Source organism: Spea bombifrons, chromosome 13, assembly GCF_027358695.1.
Source record: "Spea bombifrons isolate aSpeBom1 chromosome 13, aSpeBom1.2.pri, whole genome shotgun sequence".
Taxonomy (NCBI): Eukaryota; Metazoa; Chordata; class Amphibia; order Anura; family Pelobatidae; genus Spea; species Spea bombifrons.
Genome location: NC_071099.1, coordinates 5149993 through 5174291, shown reverse-complemented (window position 1 = coordinate 5174291; position 24299 = coordinate 5149993). Strand labels below are relative to the sequence as shown.

At 39.6% G+C, this 24299-nt stretch overlaps 1 protein-coding gene across 1 annotated transcript in view; it reads left to right on the top strand.

Annotated features, from left to right (window-relative positions):
- ACSF2 (acyl-CoA synthetase family member 2) overlaps positions 1–15072 on the top strand; it is a 132487-nt gene extending 117415 nt beyond the window's left edge. The window contains exons 15-16 of the mRNA XM_053453332.1: positions 13643–13711; positions 14830–15072. Of these exons, the coding sequence (XP_053309307.1) occupies positions 13643–13711; positions 14830–14880 (120 nt within the window). The 3' untranslated portion in view covers positions 14881–15072. The remainder of the gene's footprint in view (positions 1–13642; positions 13712–14829) is intronic.
- The last annotated feature ends 9227 nt before the right edge of the window (positions 15073–24299 follow it).

The window sequence follows — 24299 nt, the reverse complement described above, 5'->3', positions numbered from 1 at the left end:
CAGTGATGCCACCTATGCATGGGTTTGTTTGGTTGTTTGGGGCTAAAAGACCACATTTGGGAAGTGCCCTTTTTTCATCTTGGTCAGTGCCTATGCCCTATTTGGGATATCTTTGAACCGGGGCACTCCAATTTACCCCATCAAACAATTTTTTTTTTTTTTTTTTTTTAAAGCAGACACCCCTTGGATATTTTAAATGCTATTAATTTAACTATTTCCATGTCAAGATTTTTGGGAAGATACACTGCAAATTGTAGCACTTGCGCATAAAAATAATTGTTTATATTTAATTTTTGTTATATATTTTTTTGAAACATAAAACCTCAATCAATGAAAGAACATTTAGCCAGTCTTTCATTCTATCTCTCGTTCTGCAATTTGTGGCATTGAAATGTCAATATTGTCCGTCCGAACTCTACTGTCGCTAGTCCATAATTTTGTCCCCAACAGGACCCAGGGAAGCTTGCAACTAAGTTATAGCCAGCACCTACACCGTTCCCGCAGTGACAGTTATCGCCGTCCAGATCCCCTACAAATAGGGCCGGCAGATCCGTGGGCCGGGCGGCCGGCAAACTAACATTGAAAACAGCCGTTGAGCAGCTGCGAGCGGGATTGGAAGCCTCCTCCGGCGCCAGGGGCGGGCTGGGCAGGGAGACAATTGCCCCCCAGGCCGCCCGAAATGTCATCTAAACGGCCGCTGCGTGCTGATGCGCCCGGCCGGCACTACTTTAACTCTTTTTTTTTTTAAATTTAATATGGCAAGCCATATTAATTTTTTTTTTTTTTTTAAGTATTAAAGTAGCGCCGGCGGCATCGGCACCCAGCGGCCGTGTGCGATGGCCGCCTAGTGATGTGAGCAGCGTGAGGGGTGAAAGCTCCACCCCCTTGCACTCTGGAGCACCGGATGTCGTGTCAGTGAAATCCTGTTAGCATAGAAAACGGCAGTCTGCAGCTACCAGAGGAAGGAGGTCAAGATGAAAAAGCCCCAAAGTGGAAGAAGTAGAAGGTCAGTAAACTAATTTATTTTTTGAATAAACTTTATAATATTTTTATGTAAAAGCCTTATGCCCCCTATATTCCACTCTGCCTCCCTGATATGCCTTATACCCTCCTATATGCCACTCTGCCTCCAGAAATGCCTTATAGCCCATATATGCCACTCTGTCCCATGATATGCCTTTTAACCTGCTAAATGCCAGAGTGGCAAATAGGGGTATAAGGCATTTCTGGAGGCAGAGTGGCATATAGGGGGTTAAAATGCATATGATGGGGCAGAGTGGCATATAGGAGGGTATAAGGCATATCAGAGAGGCAGAGTGGCATATAGGGGGGCATAAGGCTTTTCTGGAGGCAGAGTGCCCCATGATATGCCTTTTAACCCCTTATATGCCACTCTGCCTCTATAAATGCCTTTTAACCCCAGAGTGGCATATAGGGGGTTAAAAGGCATATCGGGGCAGAGTGGCAAGCCTGGGGCAGATGTGCATAACTGGGGGGCAGGTTGGCAAATAAAAGGAAATAAAAACAAAAACTGCCTCAATCATAGCTTTTAGTAAATATGAAAAAAATTGTTTACATTAATTTAAAGAAATAAAAATGTTTGTAGTAGCAAATTTATTAGGGCCTTTTAACACTTTTGCTTTCTGGCATTTTAATACAAATAACCCTGTGTTTAGGTAGTGCTCAGATGAGCAAGGGTTTATTTGTTTATATTGTATTTTTGTTTAGCTGCTGTTTTGAAGAAAATAAGTATTTACATTTTATCTGGAATTGGTTTTTATATTACCCTAGAAGTGATTCTGAAAGATCTCTGACTAACTCCTTGTGCTTTAAAGGACGTTAAGTTACAGGGGTTAAAAGGAATATCAGGGAGGCAGAGTGGCATATAGGGGGTTAAAATGAATATCATGGAGCCAGAGTGGCATATAGGGGCTTAAAATGAATATCAGGGAGGCAGAGTGCCATATAGGGGGTATAAGGCATTTCTGGGGGGCAGAGCGGCATATAGGATGGTTAAAAGGCATATCTGGGAGGCAGAGTGCCATATAGGGGGTATAAGGCATATCTGGGGGCAGATGTGCATAACTGGGGGCAGGTGGCAAATGAAAGGAAATAAAAACAAAAAATGCATTTTTCTCAATCGTAGTTTTTATTAAATATGAAAAAATATTTTACATGTGAATTAATATTTACTAGTGAAACTTTTTTTTCTTATAGGGTAGTCTTATATTTAGGCTTTTTCTTTTTTTCCTAAATTAATATTCAAATTTTGGGGGGGTCGTCTTATAATCGAGCAAATACATGACTTCAAAAATACATGACTTCAAAATCTCTCGTATTAACTAAACCAGATAAAAATGACAGATTTATCACTTCATACCGCCCAATTTCCTTACTGAACTAGGATCTAAAAATAGTTTCTATGTTACTTGCCTATCATCTTCAAAAATCTATACATGTATTGCGTGGTAACGGCAAAATCTACATACATCCTGGACTTTCTATGGGTCTACCCCAACATCCGAGACATAGAAGGGCAACTCAGCCAGGGTCCCTGACCCTGTTGCTCCCCAAAGAGGCATAGCTGTAAATGATCCTCAGGGGAAGCAAACCGGTGATCTATCCGCGGAGCCAATTTTTTTATGCTCCCCCCGAAGATGAAGCTCTCTTTCACCCACGCATTACACCGGTGCTGATGACATCTCTTATGGACCACACCCATCATACCTCTCACCCTCTCTGGACAGCCACCCAAATTTGCCCTAGGTGCAAGTCCCACCATGTACTTTCTCCTTTAGACTACATGGATTTTTGAAGGTACACTCAGAGGTAACCCCACCTTCATGTCCACACCCTCTGGCCCTGTTTGTCCATCCCCTTGGCTTCCTCACATGCTGCCATGAGCAGTTTTCATGGATAGGACCCTCCTGCAGCACTACCTATTTTGCATCATATTTTTGGCGTGGCTTGCATTTGGAGCTCAACATCTCATGTGCCATACCGACGGTGGCTCATATTACATGGCCCATGATTTATCTGGATTCCCACTGTTATTGACGTTTTTCATAAAAGTCTGTGGTTTTGTATATAACGGGTACACTAAACTGTTGTGATGACAATCGGGGCAATTCACCACTTCCCATCCCCAACCTCCCTTTTACTTACCCTCCCTTTTTTTCTTTTTCACTTTTGCCTGGGCAGTAACATCCCCTTATGCAAATCGAAAGGGAAAGCATGGATGGATTGAATGGATTGAAAGTCTGATCTGAGGGTAGATTCATTTTTATTAAAGGAACAATTGTGGGCACTCTGTGCACTTGCTAATGTTTGTCTACCAAATAGGTCTCTACAAGGCTATTCTGAGTTTTTTAGCTAGGTTTAAGAAGGGAGTTCTGGCAGTCGGTGAGGACCCTTCGATCCTTGGGTCAACACATCGGGCAGGGTAACACATGTCCCCCTGTCACAACACCGCAAATTTGCTCCAACCTAAGTAACAGTCTGGTGTATTGCACCTGGAGGAAAGGAAGTACACGTTCAACTCCCTGTCTATTCGCTTGACTCATTTTTTGTGGAACGTGACCCGTCAATAGACGTTAAGGGGTTAAAACTCAACTAGGGCTGCAACTTGCGATTATTTTCATAATCGATTAGTTGGCCGATTATTTTTTCGATTAATCGGATACAATTTTTTTTTTTTTTTTTTTTATATATTCTTTATTAAATTTTATAGAAAAGACAGTACAATAATAAAAAAATAAAGAAAAAAGACAACAAGACATACAAATATTGCATAAAAAGTTAATAAAAATTTTCCATACATGGGTATTTACAGGGAATAACCCTAATTATGTACTATAGCGTATAAAGTAGATAAAGCTCTTAATCATACAGCGTTTCCAGCTTTATCTTTTACTACCATACCCATGAATTACAAAAACATTATGCAAATTGTGTTGATGGAAAGAACAGAAAATAAATAAATAAATACAGTCTTACTCGTTGGTCGTTAAGGATTGGCTTTTTCTCTCTGGGGGGAAAATTGTTTCAGTTGGTTGGTCCAGGGACTAATTGTGATAGGAAAAAGAGCTAAATGTTATAGAATCATATTCAAGCAGCTTTCCCAGATCCTATGTTTTTTTAATGATGTAGAGTTATTCCTACACACCCCTAATTCCATTTTTAGTTGAAGTTCTAATTGTCCCTTAAATTTAGTCCATTCAAAATCCACATTCTGTTTCCATTCTCTAGCAATAATTTTTTTTACTGCCACGCAGCTGTGAATTGCAAGGGCCATTTTCGGTTGAGACATTTTGGGCCAAGATAGATGTAATAACACTGATATAGGAGTGTTAGGAATACTAATATTAGCTACAGTTTTCAAATATTTTATGACTCTATCCCAAAATGTTATCAATTTTTTACATCCCCACCAAATATGTAAATATGAACCACAGGAATCCTCACAGCGCCAACAGATATTACTTGTGGTAGGATACATCCGCGCTAGAGTGGTAGGTACATAATACCACCTATTAATAAGTTTATAATGTGCTTCGACAAGAGATAAATCGTGGACCCATTTAGTAAATTTGATAAATGTTGAGTGCCAATCTTCGGCCAATATCAAAGTATTCAAGTCCTTCTCCCATTTCAAAATATTAACATTTGATGATGATGGGGAATCTTTTAAAGTAATACATTTGACGCATTTGGCATATATCTTTTTAGCATCAGGTTTTTGAAATATTTTAGCAATTTCATCTTTTAATTCTCCCCCAGAGAAGTCCAGATGGTTTTTTAGATAGTTTTTTATCCTAAGATATTTAAAGATATTTCTATTGGGAAGATTATATTGGAGATTTAGAGTTATGAAAGGCATGATCTTCTCCTCTATTAATAGATCTTCTAAGAAAACAATTCCAGCTTGTTCCCACTCTATAAGTGTAATATCTTCAATAACAGATTCAAGTATATGAATTTTCAAAGATTTAATTAATTTGTCCTTTAGACCCATCTTTTTCCTTATTACATACCATGCTGGAATTATTTTAGTTAGAATCATATTTTCCTCTTTAGTAGTCTTATTTGTTTCAGAATATTTAGTCTGCCATATGATAGAATTCAAATTCTTCCTCCCACAAACCTCAGATTCAATTTTAAACCATCCTTGATCTAAATAACTATATGATTGGGTCTTAGCTATATGCAACAGTAGGCTAGCCTCATAGTATTGTTTGATCAGGGGATAACCTGTACCTCCCCTCGAGGTTTTAAGGGTTAATATATTTTTACCAATTCTTGGTCTGGTACCTTTCCAAACAAACTTTTGGAAGTTTGTTTGGAGTATTGCTAACCAACTAGAAGGAATAGTGAGTGGTATCATTCGAAAAAGATATATCCATTTGGGTAGAATGTAAGATTTGATGATGTTGATTCGGCCCCACCATGTGAACTCCAGATGTTTCCACTCTTTTAATAGTTTATTGGTTTGTTTTAGCAATTGTAAGAAGTTAATCTCCATAATTGTATTGATTTGTCTAGGAATTTTGATACCTAAATATATATAGTCTTCTCTAGTTTCTGTAATTTGAAAATTCTGTTGGATTATCTCTATTTTTTGTTTATCAACATTGATAAAGTGGGCAACAGTCTTATCCCAGTTTAATTTATAATTGGAGACATAGCTGTATTTGTTAACTTCTTGCATAAGAGCTTCCATGGAAACTAGTGGATTTGTCAAGGTAATTATCACATCGTCTGCGTATAGAGCTATCTTTAGGTCACCATTTCTCAAGTGAAGCCCCTTGATGTTTTCGTTTTTCCTAATGTTAATGGCAAACGGTTCTAAAGATAATATGTATAAGATAGGAGAAAGGGGACATCCCTGTCTAGTTCCATTTTGCAGCTTAAACCAATTCGAACATAAGTTAGTTCCTACAACTCTAGCGGTCGGAGAAGAATAAAGTGCCATAATTGCACCATGTAGCCAGTCTGTTATTCCAAATGAGATCAATACTTTACTCATATAGTTCCAGCCAACTCTATCGAACGCCTTTTCGGCGTCCAATGAAAGAGTCACCAAAGAGAGATTTTTCTTTTCTGCATAATCTAATGTGTCTATTAGGCGTCTGATGTTATTGCTAGAGTCTCTTCCCGGAACAAATCCGATCTGGTCTACATGGACAATTTCATTAATCACTTTTTTTAATCTTTCTGCTAAAACAGACGAATATAGTTTAACGTCTACGTTTATCAACGATATCGGTCTGTAGTTAATAACTTGCTCTGGGGACTTTCCTTGTTTCAATATAGGTATAATATTGGCTTGTAGCATTTCGTTGGGGCAAAGACTTGTCTGGGCAATCTCTGCAAAAGTATCCAGGAGATGGTCTGTTATATCCTCTTTAAAAACTTTATAGAAAAAATTTGTGAAGCCATCAGGTCCCGGAGATTTATATTTTACTAAATTATCTATAGCTTTAATTAATTCTATTTTCTCTATAGGTCTATTTAAATTAGCCCTATGTTTCTCGGAAAGAGTTGGAATATCGGTTTCACATATATATTTTATTATATTTTCTTCCGTATAGTTTTTAGGTAAGGAGTATAATTCCTTATAATAGTTTCGAAAAGCTTCTGCAATTTCATCTGGAGATCTATATACATTATTTCCACTTACTATTTTATCTATTTTATTATTAGCCCGATTTCTTTTAAGTTGGTTAGTCATTAATTTATCCGATCTATTATTTTTATGGTAAAAACGAATTCTCATTTTTTCCATATTTTTTAAAGTTCTTTCTAATTCAATTTGATTAATAGATTTACGTATTTCTCCTATTTGTTTGATATTTTCGTTTGACAAATTTTTTTTATTTAAAGAGGAGAGTTTATACAGAGAAATATATAAATCCGACCTAATTTTATCCTGTTTAACTTTATTTGTTTTTTTAATTTTAATGAAATATCCTCTGATAACAGCTTTATATGCATTCCATCTATTTGACAAAGTTGTGTCTCCTGGATTATTTTCTAAGAAAAAATTTTTTGTCATTCTAGAAATAAATTCTATATTATCTTTAGAGTACAGTAGATAGTCATCTAAACGCCAGGAGACTTTACTAGGTTTGGCAAATTTGTCTTTTAGTTCTAAAATCAGCAAACTATGGTCAGACCAAATATTATCTTTAATAGAAATATGTTTAGTTAGTGTGATCAGGGGGTGCTCTCCAAAGATCAGATCTATTCTTGAATAGGTTTGATGAACTTTAGAAAAATGAGAATAATCTTTTTCTACAGGATGCATAATTCTCCAGATATCATAGAGATTTGCTCTTTGAATGATATTAGTAAAGACTTTTGAGTTTTTTACTAAATTCTTATGAGGAGTTTTATGAGGAGCAACTTTTTTATCCAATTCTAAATCCTGGATACAATTGAAGTCTCCAGCAATCAAAAGGACGCCCTGTTTAACCTTCTCAATTTTATCTAATATTTTAGAAAGAGCACCAATTGGCTCTGTGTTGGGGCGGTAAATATTTACCAAAGTGTATTTCTCATCGTTTAGTGATCCGACCCAAATCAAAAAACGTCCTTCAGAATCTTGATCAATAAATTTAGTCTCTACTTTTAATCTGTACGAGAAAGCTACAACAACTCCTCTTTTTTTGTTGTTTTCTAAAGATGAAGCAAAGACTTTAGGGAAATATTTACCCCCCCATCTAGTGTTATCAATTTTTCTCCAGTGGGTTTCTTGGAGGAGAGCTATATCTATTTTCTCCCGTCTCAAAAAATCAAATACGCGTTTTCTTTTTATCGGTGAATTAAGGCCCTGGACATTGGCTGAAAGACATTTAACCATACTTTAGTAAGGTTAAAAAAAAAGATCCCCCCAGAGAGACGACCATCGAGTAATCTAAGATTTCCATCATCATAACAAAGAAAGAAGAAAAAACAACATAAGAGAGAGAAGAACGTTCTCTCTCAAAAAACATAGAATGTGACACATAAAAGAAAGGAACATTGTGAAGATACACAATCTGAACTTTCTCTGAAGCTCCCATAGAGCAACTTAGGCGGGGTGAACTGCCCTCCCTCCAGACCAATAGTCCCATATCTATCTTATTTATGATTTTGATGGAAGTTAGTGGGAAGAAAAAGGGAACCAGAGAGAAAGAGAAGGAGGGAGAAAAACAAAAACAAAAAAAAAAAAAAAAAAAAAAAAAAAAAAACAACATATAAATATATAATCATTATGGGGATATATCCCAATAAACAAAGATAAGTTATCTGAGAAAATTAAAGTGCATTGAGAAAAAAATTAATTCGAAAGATTAAGAAAATTGAAGTGCGTTTTCATAGTACTACGTGTAAGTGTTATTTTCCCCTTTTTTCTTTCCCTTTTTTCCTTTTGTCTCCGCTCGAACAATATTTTATAGTGATCTATAGACCCATCTGAGCATGGTTAAAGTGCATATAATTAATTATACATCATCGAATTTATATCTACGTCCTATTCATTATTTAAGATGAATTTAATTGTGCAATATATCTATAATTTATCTAACAAATATTAAAGTGCATATTGTGCTGACTTATGTCAATATATCTCTCAAAAAAAAAAAAAAAAAAAAAAGAAATATATATATAAATATATAATCTTTATAGGGGTAAATCCCTGTCTAAACAAAGATAGATTATCTAAGAAGGTTAAAGTGCTAGAGAAAAAAAAACAAAAAAAAAAAAAAAAACAATATATAAATATATAATCATTATAGGGATATATCCCAGTCTAAACAGAGATAAATTATTTGAGAAGGTTAAAGTGCGTAAAAAAAAAAAAAAAAAAAAAAAAAAAAAAAAAAAAAAAATATAATCTTGATAGGGGTAAATCCCTGTCTAAACAAAGATAGATTATCTAAGAGAAGAAAAAAAAAAAAAAAAAAAACAATATATAGATATATAATCATTATAGGGGTATATCCCAGTCTAAACAGAAATAAATTATCTGAGAAAGTTAAAGTGCCTAAAGAAGAGAAAAAGACTTTTTTTTTTTAAAGTGCGTTATCATAGTGCTTCGTATAAGTGTTTTTTTTCCTTTTATCTCCGTTCAAAACAATATTTTATAGTGGTCTATAATCCCATTTGAACATGATTAAAGTGCATATAGTTAATTATACATCATCCAATTTATATCTACATCCTATTCATTATTTAAGATGAATTTAATTGTGCAATATATCTATAATTTATCTAAAGAATATTAAAGAGCATATTGTGCTGACTTATGTCTATATATGGTGGTCTATAAGCCCATCTGAGCATGGTTAAAGTGCATATAATTAATTATACCCCATCCAATTAATATCTACAAAAATTCATTATAGGGATATATCCCAATCTAAACAAGAACAGTTTATCTAAACAGATTAAAATGCATTAAGAAGATTATTTGATTGGAAAGATTCAAAAGATTAAAGTGCATAGATTATATCTGCATCCTATTAATTGTTATGGAATAAGTTTTGTTATGCAAGTGTATCTAATATATTTTATCCAAAAAATTAAGATGTATATTATGCTAATTTATATCCATATCAATCTAAACCATTTTTAACGTTGATAACCCCACAAAAAAAAAAAAAAAAAAAAAAAAAAAAGAAAAAAAAAAATAAATAAAATTAGTGTCCTAAAGTGCTTTTGATCCATTCTTCTAAGGGTTCCACTGCATAAAAGTTAATTGTAGAGCCTTTCCAGAAGATTCGTAAAGACCTTGGGAATCCCCATAGGTATTTCAAATTTTGGTCTCGCAGGGTCTTCAATTCTGTATGGAAGGACTTTCTCCAGAGGCGAGTTGATAGCGAGAGATCTGGGAACGCCAAGATCTCTGAAAATCTAGTGTCTTTAGATGGTCTTTCTCGCATTGCACGGATTAATTGTTCCTTAAATTGTAAAGAGGTGAAATTCACAATTAAATCTCTAGGCGTGGATTCCTTAATAGCCTTGGGCTTGGGGACACGATAATATCCTTCAACTTGTGTGGATAAGGAATCGGTACTTAGTTGAAGATCTTTAAAGAATTCAAGAAGAAAATCTTTGATTTTATCTTGAGTATATATCTCAGGAATATTTCTGAAGCGTATATTTAGTTTTCTTGAACGATCCTCCATAGCTGCAATTTTAGCATCTGTTTCCTCCAACCTTCTTTCTGTAATATTTATTTTATTTTTTATAAAAATCTGTTGTTCGTCAAGTTGTGCGATCTGTTTCTCCAAAATCTGCATGCTGTTTGTCAATGCTGCTATATCCGCCTTTATATCTTTGGAGCTAGTGTGGATTTCTAATTTAATGTTTTTCATCAGATCTTCCATCGCATTTTTAAAGAAACTTTGCGTCACAGTTTCATCTCCTTCTTGGAGATCTGTATCAAGTGTTACATCTCCTAAACATATTGAGTCCATTTGTGATTTATCCATTGAGTCTCTAATAGATCTAGGAGAAAAAAAGCTTGTAGATCCTTTATCCTTTTTGGGCTCCTTCTTTTCCTTGTTTTTATCTTTAGGTCGATTAGAAGGAGGGGGTTTGGGAGACATTTTGACTTTCCTCTTATTTTACCCCTTATCCACTTCCAGGATCAAGCGATGCAAGCGTGTAGTTTTTTTATTTTTATTTTTATTTTTTTTATTATTTTTTTTCCTTTTTTTTCCCTTTTTTTCCCTTTTTCTTTTCTTTTCTTCCTTTCTTCTTTCCTTTTTCTTCCCCTCTTTCTTTATCCTCGTTCCCCTTTCTTTTCTTGCTTTAACTACTCTCCACCTCCATGTTGTTTTTCTTTTATACAGGAACCCTTTATTTATCTTTTTCCTTTCCTTTCCTCCCTCTTCTCTTCCCTCTGTCAACTTTATTTTGGTATATTGTGGTGTATATTTGTTCCACTTTCTCTTCCCTCCTTCTCCTTCTCTCCTTATTATTTCTTTCTATCCTCTCACTCTTTCTTTTGCAGCCTCCTCCCTCAGCCCTCTGTCCTTCACCTTAACATCTTCATGCTGTTTTTATGTCTTCATTCTCTGTTTCTTTGTGGCTCTTTACATCATATATATATATGTGTATATATATTTTTTTTTTTCTTTTCTTTTGTTTTATTATCTTTCTTTCCCTTTTTTGTTCCTTTCCTTGTCTTCCACCTGTTCCCTTTTCTTATTTTGGATGTACATTTAATCGTCCAAAAATTTGGTAGAAGACTCACCCACGTCCCAGAGACGCCAGCAGCTCGCCGGAGCCAGAAGAAACAAGGAACCACAGGCAGCAGGAAACTCCGGGAGAGACCAAGAAGAAGACACAGCAGCAACAACAAGCCCCTCAGTCAACGCAGGCGGGAACCGAGGGAGTGAGGACACGCTGGGATACCGAAACCGGCTCAGCAGAAAGGCAACGGCGGAGTGTGAGGAGGATGTTTGACGGGACGGATCGCAGGATTACGGGTATAGTAACCCGTTTACGGCGTCTTAATCGGCGTCCTGCTGGGGGCCATCAGTCGGAGGGGAAAGCAATCACCCGCGCCTCCTGGAACGTAGCGCGTCACGCGTACGTTACGTCATCTCGTTCCCCGCTGATCGGTGTCCGGATACAATTTTTTAAATGTTTTAATTTATTTAAAATAATTTAATAAAGTAATGTAGGATGTTAAAAACAAATGGCAGAATAAAAAAACTTTGATAAAAATGCATTTCTTGTTTTTATTTCCCAACCTGCCCCCCAGTTATGCACATTTGAGCCCAGGCTTGCCACACTGCCTTCCAGAGGTCATAAGGTCATTAATAAATATATTAAAAAGAAAAGGACCCAAAACTGACCCCTGTGGTACCCCACTAGTAACAGTCACCCACTCAGAGTGTGTACCATTAATAACCACCCTCTGTTTCCTATCACTGAGCCAGTTACTTACCCACATACACACATTCTCCCCCAGCCCAAGCATTCTCATTTTATGTACCAGCCTTTTATGTGGCACCTTATCAAATGCTTTGGAAAAATCAAGAGATACGACATCCATCGATTCACCCCGATCCAGTCTTGAGCTCACTTCCTCATAAAAGCTGATCAGGTTAGTTTGACAGGACCGATCCCTTGTAAACCCATGCTGATATGGAGTCATACATTTATTTTCATTGAGATACTCCAAAATATCATCTCTTAGGAAACCCTCAAACAGTTTACATACAACAGAGGATTAAACTAACAGGCCTATAATTCCCCGGGTCACTTTTTGTCCTCTTTTTGATTTTTGCACAACATTTGCTTTGCGCCAGTCCTGGGGAACAGACCCTGTCACTATAGAGTCCTTGAATATTAGAAATAAGGGTCTGCCTATTACATTACTTAACTCCCTTAGAACGCGGGGGTGAATGCCATCTGGACCTGGTGATTTGTCTATTTTGATTTTTTTTAGGCGGCACTGCACTTCTTCCTGGGTTAGACAGGTGACATGTACTGGGGCATTTATCTCATCCTGCTGTATATTACCTGGCATTTCATTTTCCTCTGTGAATACAGCAGAGAAGAATATATTTAATATATTAGCTTTTTCCTAATCCCCGTCTATAACTTCTCCCTCATTACTTTTTAAGGGGCCAACACTTTCATTTTTAACCTTTTTTAAGTTAAAGAACATTTGGGGTTTGTTTTACTCTCTTTGGCAATGGACATACATTGATACTCTTATCTTCGCATAGACTTTTTTGCTGTTTCTTGCTTACAATATCAATGGTTGGAGTAATTCCTCTAGTGACATTATGTGAGTCAAAGTTCACGCAGACAACCTCCGCTGCTGCCCGGCACTTCCCATCACCTTTTGGGGAAAATGTATTTTTTTGAGTTATATGGATGAGCTATTGTTCTTTGTTCAGTCTTATTAATAACCAGGTCATATATTTAAATATTTTAATTCCGTGCTTCTGATTTGCTTCAAAGCGATCACGTGCACGGAATTAAGGGAGAGTGGCTGCTACGCATCGCTGGGGACATCCAGCGGTCAGTAGCAGCCGCCCCTTGCGATCCCAGTGTCGTCCATGACGTACCTGGTACGTCCCGGGCTGTGGGTGACACCCAACCAGGAAGTACCAGGTACGTCACCGGTACGGAAGGGGATAATGACATAAGTTTCTTCATAACTAAAGCGTTCCATTCCTTTTGTTAATGTTGTAACTAGACTCTGCATTTTCTATAATGCAATTTTGTAAGAACAGGTGCCCGGACTTGCACTGCATATTTAAAGCGGGGTCTTATACAGAGGTAAAAGTATATGTTTTTCACTTCTGTTATTATTTATTGACCTACGTAGCACCAATGTATTCCTGGGAGCTGTAGCATGGGTGATCAAGCACTGCATCATATAAACTGAAATTAGAGAACTTAAACTGTAATGGCTGGCCCCGCTCAAAGGAGCATGCAATCTGATTTTATTTTGTATGTCACAAAGTCTTTGTCAGACTTTGCTAAGAAATCTTATTGGGAAGGCAGCTTGTGAAGCATACATATTTGTAATGACAATAGGTTATTTGCTGTTTTTTTTAATTACTCCAGTGTAATTATAGTAAATGTTTCCACTATTCCACTATTTCAGTCAAATGTGTTTCCTTTCCAACAGATTTCTCACTTCAAGATCCCACGTTACATTGTGTTTGTAAACGAATACCCTCTGACTGTTTCTGGGAAGGTAAAGTAGATGGGGATTTTAATCAATGCAGTGGATGGTGTGACGTGAAGAACTGTATGATGAATAAGAGTTTTCACTAAGAATGTATGTTAGTTCAGTGTTCTTTTAAGAAAACAACAATAACTACAATCACATGGGAGTATTTGCATAAAGGCAATTCATATAAATCAAATGCAGTGTATGCAATTGCAGTGGGACACACTAAAACATGACATTTATTAAAAACACATTAAAAACCTAAATACAGGACCATCCATGCATTCACACCATACAACTTCTACACAGGGAGAAACGACACCCACCCTGTTGGCCTGCATCTCCCATCTGTTACAATCACCACTAGCTTTTGTTATACATTCCATAACAGTTTTCCAGAGCTGTATATAACTTTTAAAGGCTCACCTGAAACCACTCGGTGGAGCCACAGCTCCTGTATACTGCTATGTCACATGTAAATGGTTCTTTGCAGTAGGCTTTGTATACCTGGAATTGTCTCAGGAAAGGAGAGAGATGCCAACTTTAACATCAGTATCCCCATGTAGTCCATCGTGGTCATGTGGGCCACACACCAGACATACTCATAGAATTTGACCGCAGATATAAACCATTCAGGCCATTCAGTTTTCACAATAACTTTATAAACAAGTGCAAGGTGAGGTGAAGTGTTCATTACATTACATTTATTTAAAAAGCGCCGGCAGATTCCACAGCGCTGTTACAGTCAGTAGAACAATTTCATATACAAAAACACATACAATAACAAACTGGTACAAAAGGAGAAGAGGACCCTGCTCTTGCGAGCTTACAATCTAGTCGGTGGTTGAGGGGGAAGTGAGACAATAGGAGAGGACTGCTTGGATGAGGATGTGTTGATCTGGTTCCAATGGTGTTGTAGCCACTTTCTGCAGTGGTACCTGGTATGTCGTTTCCCTCCCGTTTACCTCCAGTGTAACTCTTACATAGCCACTTATAAGGAGGTCACTTGGGGAGAGGCCACAGCAGCTACATTTCCAAGTGTTCAATATACTTCATATGTGTCTTCCAGAAAACAAATGCATATGGTCAATTGGATGCTGGAAAACGTATTTTAATAATAATTTTATATATTTCTATTTTAGATCCAGAAATTCAAGTTGAAAGAATTAATGGAAAAACAGCTAAAGTTATAAGGACCACCATTTCGTGTTTTGATTGATATCCCATCTCCTGTAGTTCAACACATTTTCTAAGGATTCACACTACTTCCTATTATAGCTCCTCCCCTGTCACAATACCCTTATTTTAACATCACTGTCAGATGGTTGTATGGTGTAACAAATTGTATCAATTGAAATGAATATAAATAAAGACAAATGACAACATTCTGGATGAACAAGACAGTGGTTTTATTTAGTTTACAGCTGTTTAAACAATAACCAAACAAGAATAACTTCGTACAATAACCAACAAATTCTTGGCCCAAGCCACAGAGTATCAAATAAAAATTAAGCAGTCCAACTTCCCAATAAGCCAGCCAGCCACCATGAATAGACATCCCCAATCACTACAAATGGGTAATTAACAGCCATTTGTGGCCCCTTCAACCAAAACCACGACCTTTTCAACCATACCTTGAATGTTCAGATTAAATCACAACCAATTTCTGACAAATGTATACCATCTTTTTCTATAAAGGCCTTCACAGCCACCTTGTACATGTTTAAAACTGGAGCCACCTTCCATAATCATACTTTTTCAAGAGCTGTATTTCGCTTGCGTGGTACAATTTCAGACCATACCAATATTGTACCCATAAACATTTGTTTTAACTGCAGGATTGCTTCCTTAAATTGCATCAAAAGTTGAATAGATTTAACCCTTCCAATATCATTACCCCCACAATGTATGATAATAGTATTGGGCCATGGAAAAACATTCACAAAGCCCAAAATATATTTAACTGAAAAACAGTCATTCTTATACCTAAACAGCATAAAATAATTTCATTTGAGCTGAAACCCAAATTCTCAACATAACACCTTTCTGCAGCTCTTCTTTCTGCCCAGAAAAAAATTGTGCCCCACAATCCATACCACTATAGGACAAACACCTGCAAAGAAAATAACATTAACACAACAGTACAATAAATTCATAATAAATTAGGCCTGATGTATAATTTAACAATTAGAATCCCACCAACCCAACCTTTAAATTGAACTATCCAAACCCCACATAGCCGCCTCTGTTGCAGCACCAGAATGTGAAGAAAGCTTTTCATGCCCCAAACCCATACTTATCAAACAATTCTGCAAACCCGACCCATGAATCAGCCAATTACCCTTATAATCTGACCTCCTGCTATTAAATAAACATAAACATATCACAGACACTATTGGAACAGAATGAGATCTGTCTAAGGCAGTAGGGAGGAGTCGGGCAACTACAGGCCAGTTAGTCTTACATCTGTAGTGGGAAAATTAATGGAAACAATGTTAAAGGAAAGGATTGTTGAACATCTGAAGTCACATGGCTTTCAAGATCAAAAACAACATGGGTTTTCCTCAGGAAGATCTTGCCAAACAAATCTTATTGATTTTTTTGATTGGGTGACTAAAGTAATTGATCGAGGTGGTGCAGTAGACATTGCATATCTGGATTTCAGTAAGGCCTTTGACACTGTTCCACATAGAAGACTTATAAATAAACTGCAATCTCTGGGTTTAGATCCTAATGTTGTTGAATGGATTAAGGAGTGGCTGAGTGACAGAAAACAGAGGGTTGTAGTCAATGGCGTATATTCAGAACAAGGTCTTGTTACCAGTGGGATACCTCAGGGATCTGTACTTGGACCCATTCTCTTTAATATTTTCATTAGTGATATTGCAGATGGTGTTGATGGAAAGGTATGTCTATTTGCTGACGACACAAAAATTTGCAACAGGGTTGATGTTCCTGGAGGAAGAAGCCAAATGGCAAACGATCTAGGTAAGCTGGAAAAATGGTCAGAGCTGTGGCAATTGGCATTTAACGTGGATAAATGCAAAGTAATGCACCTGGGGCATAAAAACCCAAGGGCAGAGTATAGACTATTTGGTACTGTCCTAACCTCAACGTGTGAGGAAAGGGATTTAGGGGTAATTATTTCTGAGGATTTAAAGGTAGGTAGACAATGCAGTAGAGCAGCAGGTAATGCTAGCAGAATGCTTGGTTGTATAGGGAGAGGTATTAGCAGTAGGAAGAGGGAAGTGCTCATGCCGCTGTACAGATCACTGGTGAGACCTCACTTGGAGTATTGTGTACAGTACTGGAGACCGTATCTCCAGAAGGATATAGAAATGTTGGAGAAAGTGCAGAGAAGGGCTACTAAAATGGTTTATGGATTACAAAATAAACCTTACCAGGACAGGTTAAAGGATCTTAACCTATATAGCCTGGAAAAAAGACGTGACAGGGGGGATATGATAGAAACATTTAAATACTTAAAGGGAATCAACAAAGTAAAGGAAGAAAGTTTATTTAAAAGAAGAAATAAAACCGCAACAAGAGGACACAAGCATAAACTAGAGGGGCAAAGGTTTAATGGTAACATCAGAAAATATTACTTTACGGAAAGGGTAGTGGACGCATGGAATAGCCTCCCAGTGGAAGTGGTAGATGTTAATACAGTAAAGTCATTTAAGCAAGCATGGGATAGGCATAATGCCAAGCTAGATATAGGATAAGGGCAAGTACTAAAGGAGAGTACTCAGAGGTTGGGCAGACTGGATGGGCCTTCTGGCTCTTATCTGCCGTCACTTTCTATGTTTCTATGTTTCTATGTTACTTAGGAAAGGCCTAAAATTTGCCCCAGCAAAGGCCCCTAACCAATTTGAATTATTTTTGGATACTCAGAAATACTTAAGAAAGTTAACAGTGAAAAGATTCTTCTGTAAATCAGAGAGACCAGTTGGGGAAGGGGACACCATGAAGGATAGTGCCACGGATCAGTTCACACAAACCAATCTTAGACCCAAATTCTTTCCCTATAATGAAAAGAGTGAACATACTGGAATTTTCACAGACCTAGTACTTAAAGACATGGAAAAACTGGTACATAAACACAAATCATATAATCTCAGTAAAGAAGAACAGCTTGCCTTACGCACCCTTAAGGAGAACCATAACCTGGTTGTAAAACAAGCGGACAAGGGAGGCGCTACAGTTGTGATGGACCGTTCATATTACATTAAGGAAGCTAACAGGATACTGGGTGATACCACTACATATAAAAAATTAAGTAAGAACCCAACTAAAGATTTTAGTGTAATATTATATGGGATTCTAGAAGAAGGCCTGGAGTCGGGGGTTTTGAACAAAAAGGAGTATAATTATCTTAAGAGAGAACATCCAAAACTACCAGTATTTTATTTCCTACCGAAGATGCATAAGAACTAGACTTGGCCACCAGGGGGCTCTTCGTGTTCGTCTTCGTGCTCGTCTTCGGGGGAAAAAAATCTTCCTATTCTGCGAATATTCACCCGTTCCTGTCTTCTTTTCGGGCGAATATTCGTGGACATTCTTTGTGCTCGTTTCATCTTCGTTTTCTCCCGGCTGCGTAGCAGGGGTTAATACGGGGTTAAGAACACATCGGAGCAGCAGCAGCAGCAGATGCGTTCGCGCCGTGAAGGTACGTGTGTGCGACTCTATTGGTCGCCGGAAGGAGGCTGGTCTGGCATCAACAAATGAATTGCAGAATGCACTTCATTCGTTGATGGCAGGCGAGCCCCCTGCCGAAACCACCAATAGACTCGCACACACGTACCTTCATGGTGCTATCCGAGGTGTACACAATACACATTGCCCGAAACTGAGGGTCAAGTTCCTCCGAGCAGTTGTCTTGTCTGAGACCTACACAAATGCTCCAAGGAACTTGGCCTCCTTTTTATCATACACAGTCACACATCCATAGATGTTTAATAAAAGAATAGGGATTATTTTACATTTTTAAATCGATTTTGGACCACTTTTAAATACATGCTTAACATTTGCTACCTATTTATAATGGCATACTTTGCAACAACCCAACTTTTACTGGACAGGACTGGAAAAAAGCAGGACTGTCCACGAAAATGTTGGGTGTGTTGTAGGGCTGAAACAACTAATCAATAAAATCGATAATAATCGATAATGAAAATCGTCAACGATTTTCATTATCGATTAATCGAATCGATTTTTATCGATTATAAAAATAGTTTTTTTTCAGAGCAAATGCTCTGAAAAACTCCTCTCCTTATATAATCCGACCTCAAACAGAGATCGGATTATAACACTAGAATCCAGATCCCCCGCAACGCTGCAGGGGACCTGGATTCCCCTCACTGTCAGCCGGTCTCTCACTTCCGTCTCTCTCCCCCTCCCATACACCCCTCTGACTCCTGCCCCTCCCATACATCACTCTACCTCTCTCCCGACTCCGTTACTGACAGGCACTTTCACTGCAGCTTCGTAGAAGCCTCAGCGTAAGTGAAGGTGAGTAACGGATGCTGTCTGTGCGCATCGTGCAGACCCCCACCGGCTGACAGAGAATCATCCTCTCTGTCAGCCGGTGGGGGTCTGCATCGCACAGACAGCCTCCATTACTCACCTTCACTTACGCTGAGGCTTCTACGAAGCTGCAGTGAAAGTGCCTGTCAGTAACGGAGCCGGGTAGAGAGGCAGAGCGGTGTATGGGAGGGGGAGGAGTCAGAGGGGTGTATGGGAGCCACCCTCCCATACACCACTCTGGCTCCTCCCCCTCCCATACGCCACTCTGCCTCTCTACCCGGCTCCCTGGTGTCTTGTGAACCTCCGTTGCTGACAGGAGGCAGAGTGGAGTATGGGAGGAGGGAGGAGGCAGAGTGGAGTATGGGAGGGGGAAGGAGGCAGAGTGGAGTATGGGAGGGGGGAGGAGCCAGAGTGGTGTATGGGAGGGGGAGGAGCCAGAGTGCTGTATGGGGGAGGAGGCAGAGTGATGTATGGGAGGGGGAGGAGGCAGAGTGGAGTATGGGAAGGGGAGGAGGCAGAGTGGAGTATGGGAGGGGGGAAGAGGCAGGGTGGAGTATGGGAGTGGGGAGGAGGCAAAGTGTTATATGGGAGGGGGGAGGAGGCAAAGTGATGTATGGAAGGGGGAGGAGGCAGAGTGGAGTATGGGAGGGGGGAAGAGCCAGAGTGGTGTATGGGAGGGGGGAGGAGGCAGAGTGGAGTATGGGAGGGGGGAAGAGCCAGAGTGGTGTATGGGAGGGGGAGGAGCCAGAGTGGTGTATGGGAGGGGGAGGAGGCAGAGTGGTGTATGGGTGAGTTATAGTGGTGTATGGTGGCATAAAGGGGGTATAAGGCATATTGATATTAGGCATATCAGGGGGGCATAAAACATATCTGGGGGTAAAAGGTATATCAGGGGGCTTAGTGGCATATAGGGGGTATAAGGCATATCGATATTAGGCATATCAGGGGGGCATAAAACATATCTGGGGGTAAAAGGTATATCAGGGGGCTCAGTTGCATATCACTGGCATATAAGGAGTATAAGGCATATCGGGGGCACAGTGGAATCTCTGGCATATAAGAGGTATAAGACATATATGGGGGCAGAGTGGCAAGCTGGGGGTCATATGTGCATAACCGGGGGCAGTTTGGTAAATAAAAAAAATTTAAACAAGGCTTTTTTCTCATAGTTTTTATTAAATATGAAAAATAGTTAACATATGAATTAATATTTACTAATAACTTTGTATTAAAACCTAGTTTGAGAAACACTGTGTTTGGGTTCTTGTAGCTTTTATTATTATGTCAGTAAAATAAGAAGGTGAATAGAGAGAGGCCATTGTGATAAAGAGATGAAAGTGTAAATTGTACGTTTTTTATTACATTATTTTAAATTGAAAAAAAATACATTTTTTTAATCCAATTAATCGAAAAAATAATCGGCCAACTAATCGATTATTAAAATACCTGTTGGCAGGTATGCGAATGGAAAAATGTTGGGCAAGAACTAAAAAATAGCTTAGGGTTAATGTACGGTTATGTTTAAGATTATTAGCAGTGCACTGTTTTGGTTAAAGATGTATTATGTCTAAATAATAATTTAATTTTAATTTTAATGGGTGTTAAAAAAACATAGGGGTTTATTTAATTTTATTTTAAAGTTATATTTATTATTTACTTTATTATATTTATTTAATGTTGTAGTACTACCCTACCCAGCTATACCTATGTGCACTAGCATACCTAGTTTAGCTAAATTTGATGGGACAGGACAAAAGCAGGACTGTCCCTGAAAAAGTTAGGTCTGTTGGCAGGTATGTGGATGGAAAAATTTTATAGGGTGAAGTGTGAGTTATAGCGTTAATGCTAGTGAGTGTAGAAATGAAGGCCAGGGCAAATAACAGGAGGAAAGGTCCTTGTGATTTGTGACTTGTTCGTGTGTGTGTTATGTGTTATGTCACTGTGTTATATGTGTTATGTTTGGTAGGTTGTGTATCAGACGGAAAAAAAGGAAATGGAAATGGAAAAGGAAATGGAAAAGGCGAATGAGTGGGCAATTGGCGACCCACTCACCTGTTTTACCCCAGGGCAAAGCATCCAAACAACTGTCAGTCCTAGACGTTTGGCAACGGACTTCCAGAGCTCAGACACAAGGACCTAGCGTAACCTGGCTACTCCGGCGGAGGTAGCAGGCGTTGCCACAGCAAACAGACGCAGCCAAGGGAGAGAAACTACCCTTATCATTAGGGACATTTTGGGCATGACTCTAGCCAAGAAGCAAACTGGCAGAGAAGAGAAGCTGGCACCACCACCACCAGCATTGAAAAATGGAAAAGGCGAATGAGTGGGCAATTGGCGACCCACTCACCCCAGGGCAAAGCATCCAAACAACTGTCAGTCCTAGATGTTTGGCAGTGGACTTCCAGAGCTGAGACACAAGGCCCTAGCGTAAGCTGGCTACACTGGCGGAGGTAGCAGGCGTTGCCACACCGCAAACAGATGCAGCCAGGGGGAGAAACTACCCTTACCATTAGGGACATTTGAGGCATGACACTAGCCAGGAAGCAACTGGCAGAGAAGAGACGCTGGCACCACCACCAGCAGCAGCATTGGGAAAGGCGAATGAGTGGGCAATTGGCGACCCGCTCACCTGTTTCACCCCAGAGCAAAGCATCCAAACAACTGTCAGTCCTTGGCGTTTGGGAGCGGACTTCCAGAGCTCAGACACTAGGCCCTAGCGTAAATTGGCTACACCGGCGGAGGTAGCAGGCGTTGCCACACCGCAAACACATGCAACCAGGGAGAGAAACTACCTTGAACATTAGAGAAAGAAAATTAACTTTCCAAGCTAAGAGCTGGGTAACCCAACTTGGGCAGATTGAATTTAAGAAAGGCAATCTGCTCCATCAGATGAGGTGCCATGCGTGAGCGCTGTGGACTCAGTATGTTTCCAGTCATAGAAAACACACGCTCACTTTGAATAGTGGTTGGCGGACATGATAGTAGCTGCTGTGCAACCCATGAGAGTGCAGGCCACACACTCTTCTTTTCATCCCAGTAGCTAAGAGGATCAACATTAGGCGGAACTTCACAGAGGTAAAGTTTGACCATTTCAGCAGCACTACTCTCCTTTCTGCTACTAGCTCTGTCAGATGGTCCAACTATACTCCCAAGTGCCTCTTCTCAAAACGCAGCTGCTCCACTCTTCCGTGCGTTTGCGAAGGTGTACTTTTAGCAGATCCTTCAGCTTCCTGACTATGGCTGCTACGTCAGGATGTAGAGTGCCACCTTGAACAGCCTCACGGTTTTCAAGGAACACATCCATCTTGCTGCCTAGATGGGAGAACACTGGGATTACCTGGGCCAGACTGGCAGTGTTTGAGTTTAAATTTTCAGTAGCATCCCTGAATGGTTTAAGGACTGCCACTAGCTGGGAGATCACTGTCCAATCCTCCCTATTCAATGGAGCTGTAATTCCAATATTATGCTCTGAGGCAAGATTATGGATTGCCCTCTGCTGCTCCAAAATCCTCTCCAGCATCTCTAAAGTGGAGTTCCACTGCGTACTGACATCCTGATGTAGGTAGTGTACGGGAAGACCTGACCTCTCTTGCTCTTCCCTCAAAAGTTGGCTAGCCTTAACACTATGGTGAAAGTGCCCAGCGATCTTTCTGCAGTGGGACAGAACTACTGCTGCTACATTAGTTCCTTCTGACATTGCTGCCTTCACTAAAAGATGGATGATGTGGGCTGCACAGCGCACACCAACAATATGACCATCTCCCAGCACTTTTACCGTAGTGGCACCTCTGTCAGTTACCACAAAACCAACTTCAACATTGGTGCCCGCCTCTGCTCCCACCCAAAGGCTAAACATTTTCCTCATTGCATGCAGAATATTTTGGGAAGTGTGCTTTTCATCCATCACTTCTGCATGGAGAAGGAATGATCGGTAGCCTGCTGCAGCAGCTTCCTTGGGCACACCGGGCTGCCACCAGTGTGCTGTCAAAGAAAGAAAGACATGCTGCCCACTAGGTGCACTCCACAAACCTGTTGTGAAATGAACAGACTGACCAGCAGCCTTGGAAAGCTCCTCTTTCACTGCTGAAACACAGGATCGATACAATGAGGGGACAATGTTCCCACTGAAAGTGGAACATGACGGAACTGTATATTGTGGAGCCACAGCCGCCATCAATTGTTTGAAAGGCTCCCCTTCAATCATGGAGAAGGATGCCCCCCCAACAGCAATGAACTGACCAATAAGTTGCGTTACTTTATTGGCCTGCTGTTTGGACGTTGACCTCTTGGAGTGGAATGCCACAAATTGTTCCAGGGTGGGCTGGACATGCAGTGCTCCAACCTGCCTTGGTCTCTGGCTGCCAGCACTAGCTGCTGCTGCTATTGGCTCAGAATCTCTCTCTCAGAATCTCTCTCTCTCCAGAGAATCTCTCTCTGGAGATGATACTAGTTGTTGTAGTACCACGGCCACCAGCTATGCTGCCTGCACTACGTTTTACTTCTGCATCTTTCCCCAATAGCACAGCATTGTGTTGAGTGCTGAGGTGATGCTTCATCCTAGCACTGGTAAAATGGCCAGACACTTTCCCTCTGCTTATTAGCTTCCCACAATGTTTGTACTTTCCATAGCGCCCTTCTTCAACATTTTCAAAGTGCTCCCAAATTGGGGCGCGCATAGCCTTGGAGTGTGCCTTGGGTGCTGCTTCTACTGCTCGGGGCGGATGAACAGCGGCAGAACTAGTGGTGGTGGCACTGGTGGTACTACCAGTACTGGCCATAGTGGGACTGCTAATTGTTTTAACTCTACCAGATTTGGTAGGTTTTGCTGCTGGTGGTGGTGATGATCGTAGCAGAGAAGGTGGAGGCTCAGGGGAAAATTGTGCACTAGTCATTTGTACACTGCTCCCTGAGGAATCTGATTCCTGACCACTCATCTCCTCTACTTCCTCTGGCTCATAGTCTAGTTCTTCATTAGCCAGATCAAATGGAATTCCTGCTAGGCTGGAGCTAAGACTGATATCGTGACTAGTAGTAGTGCGAGCAAGAAGAACAGACTGTGCACTTGGCCTCTCAGGCTCCTCTGCTA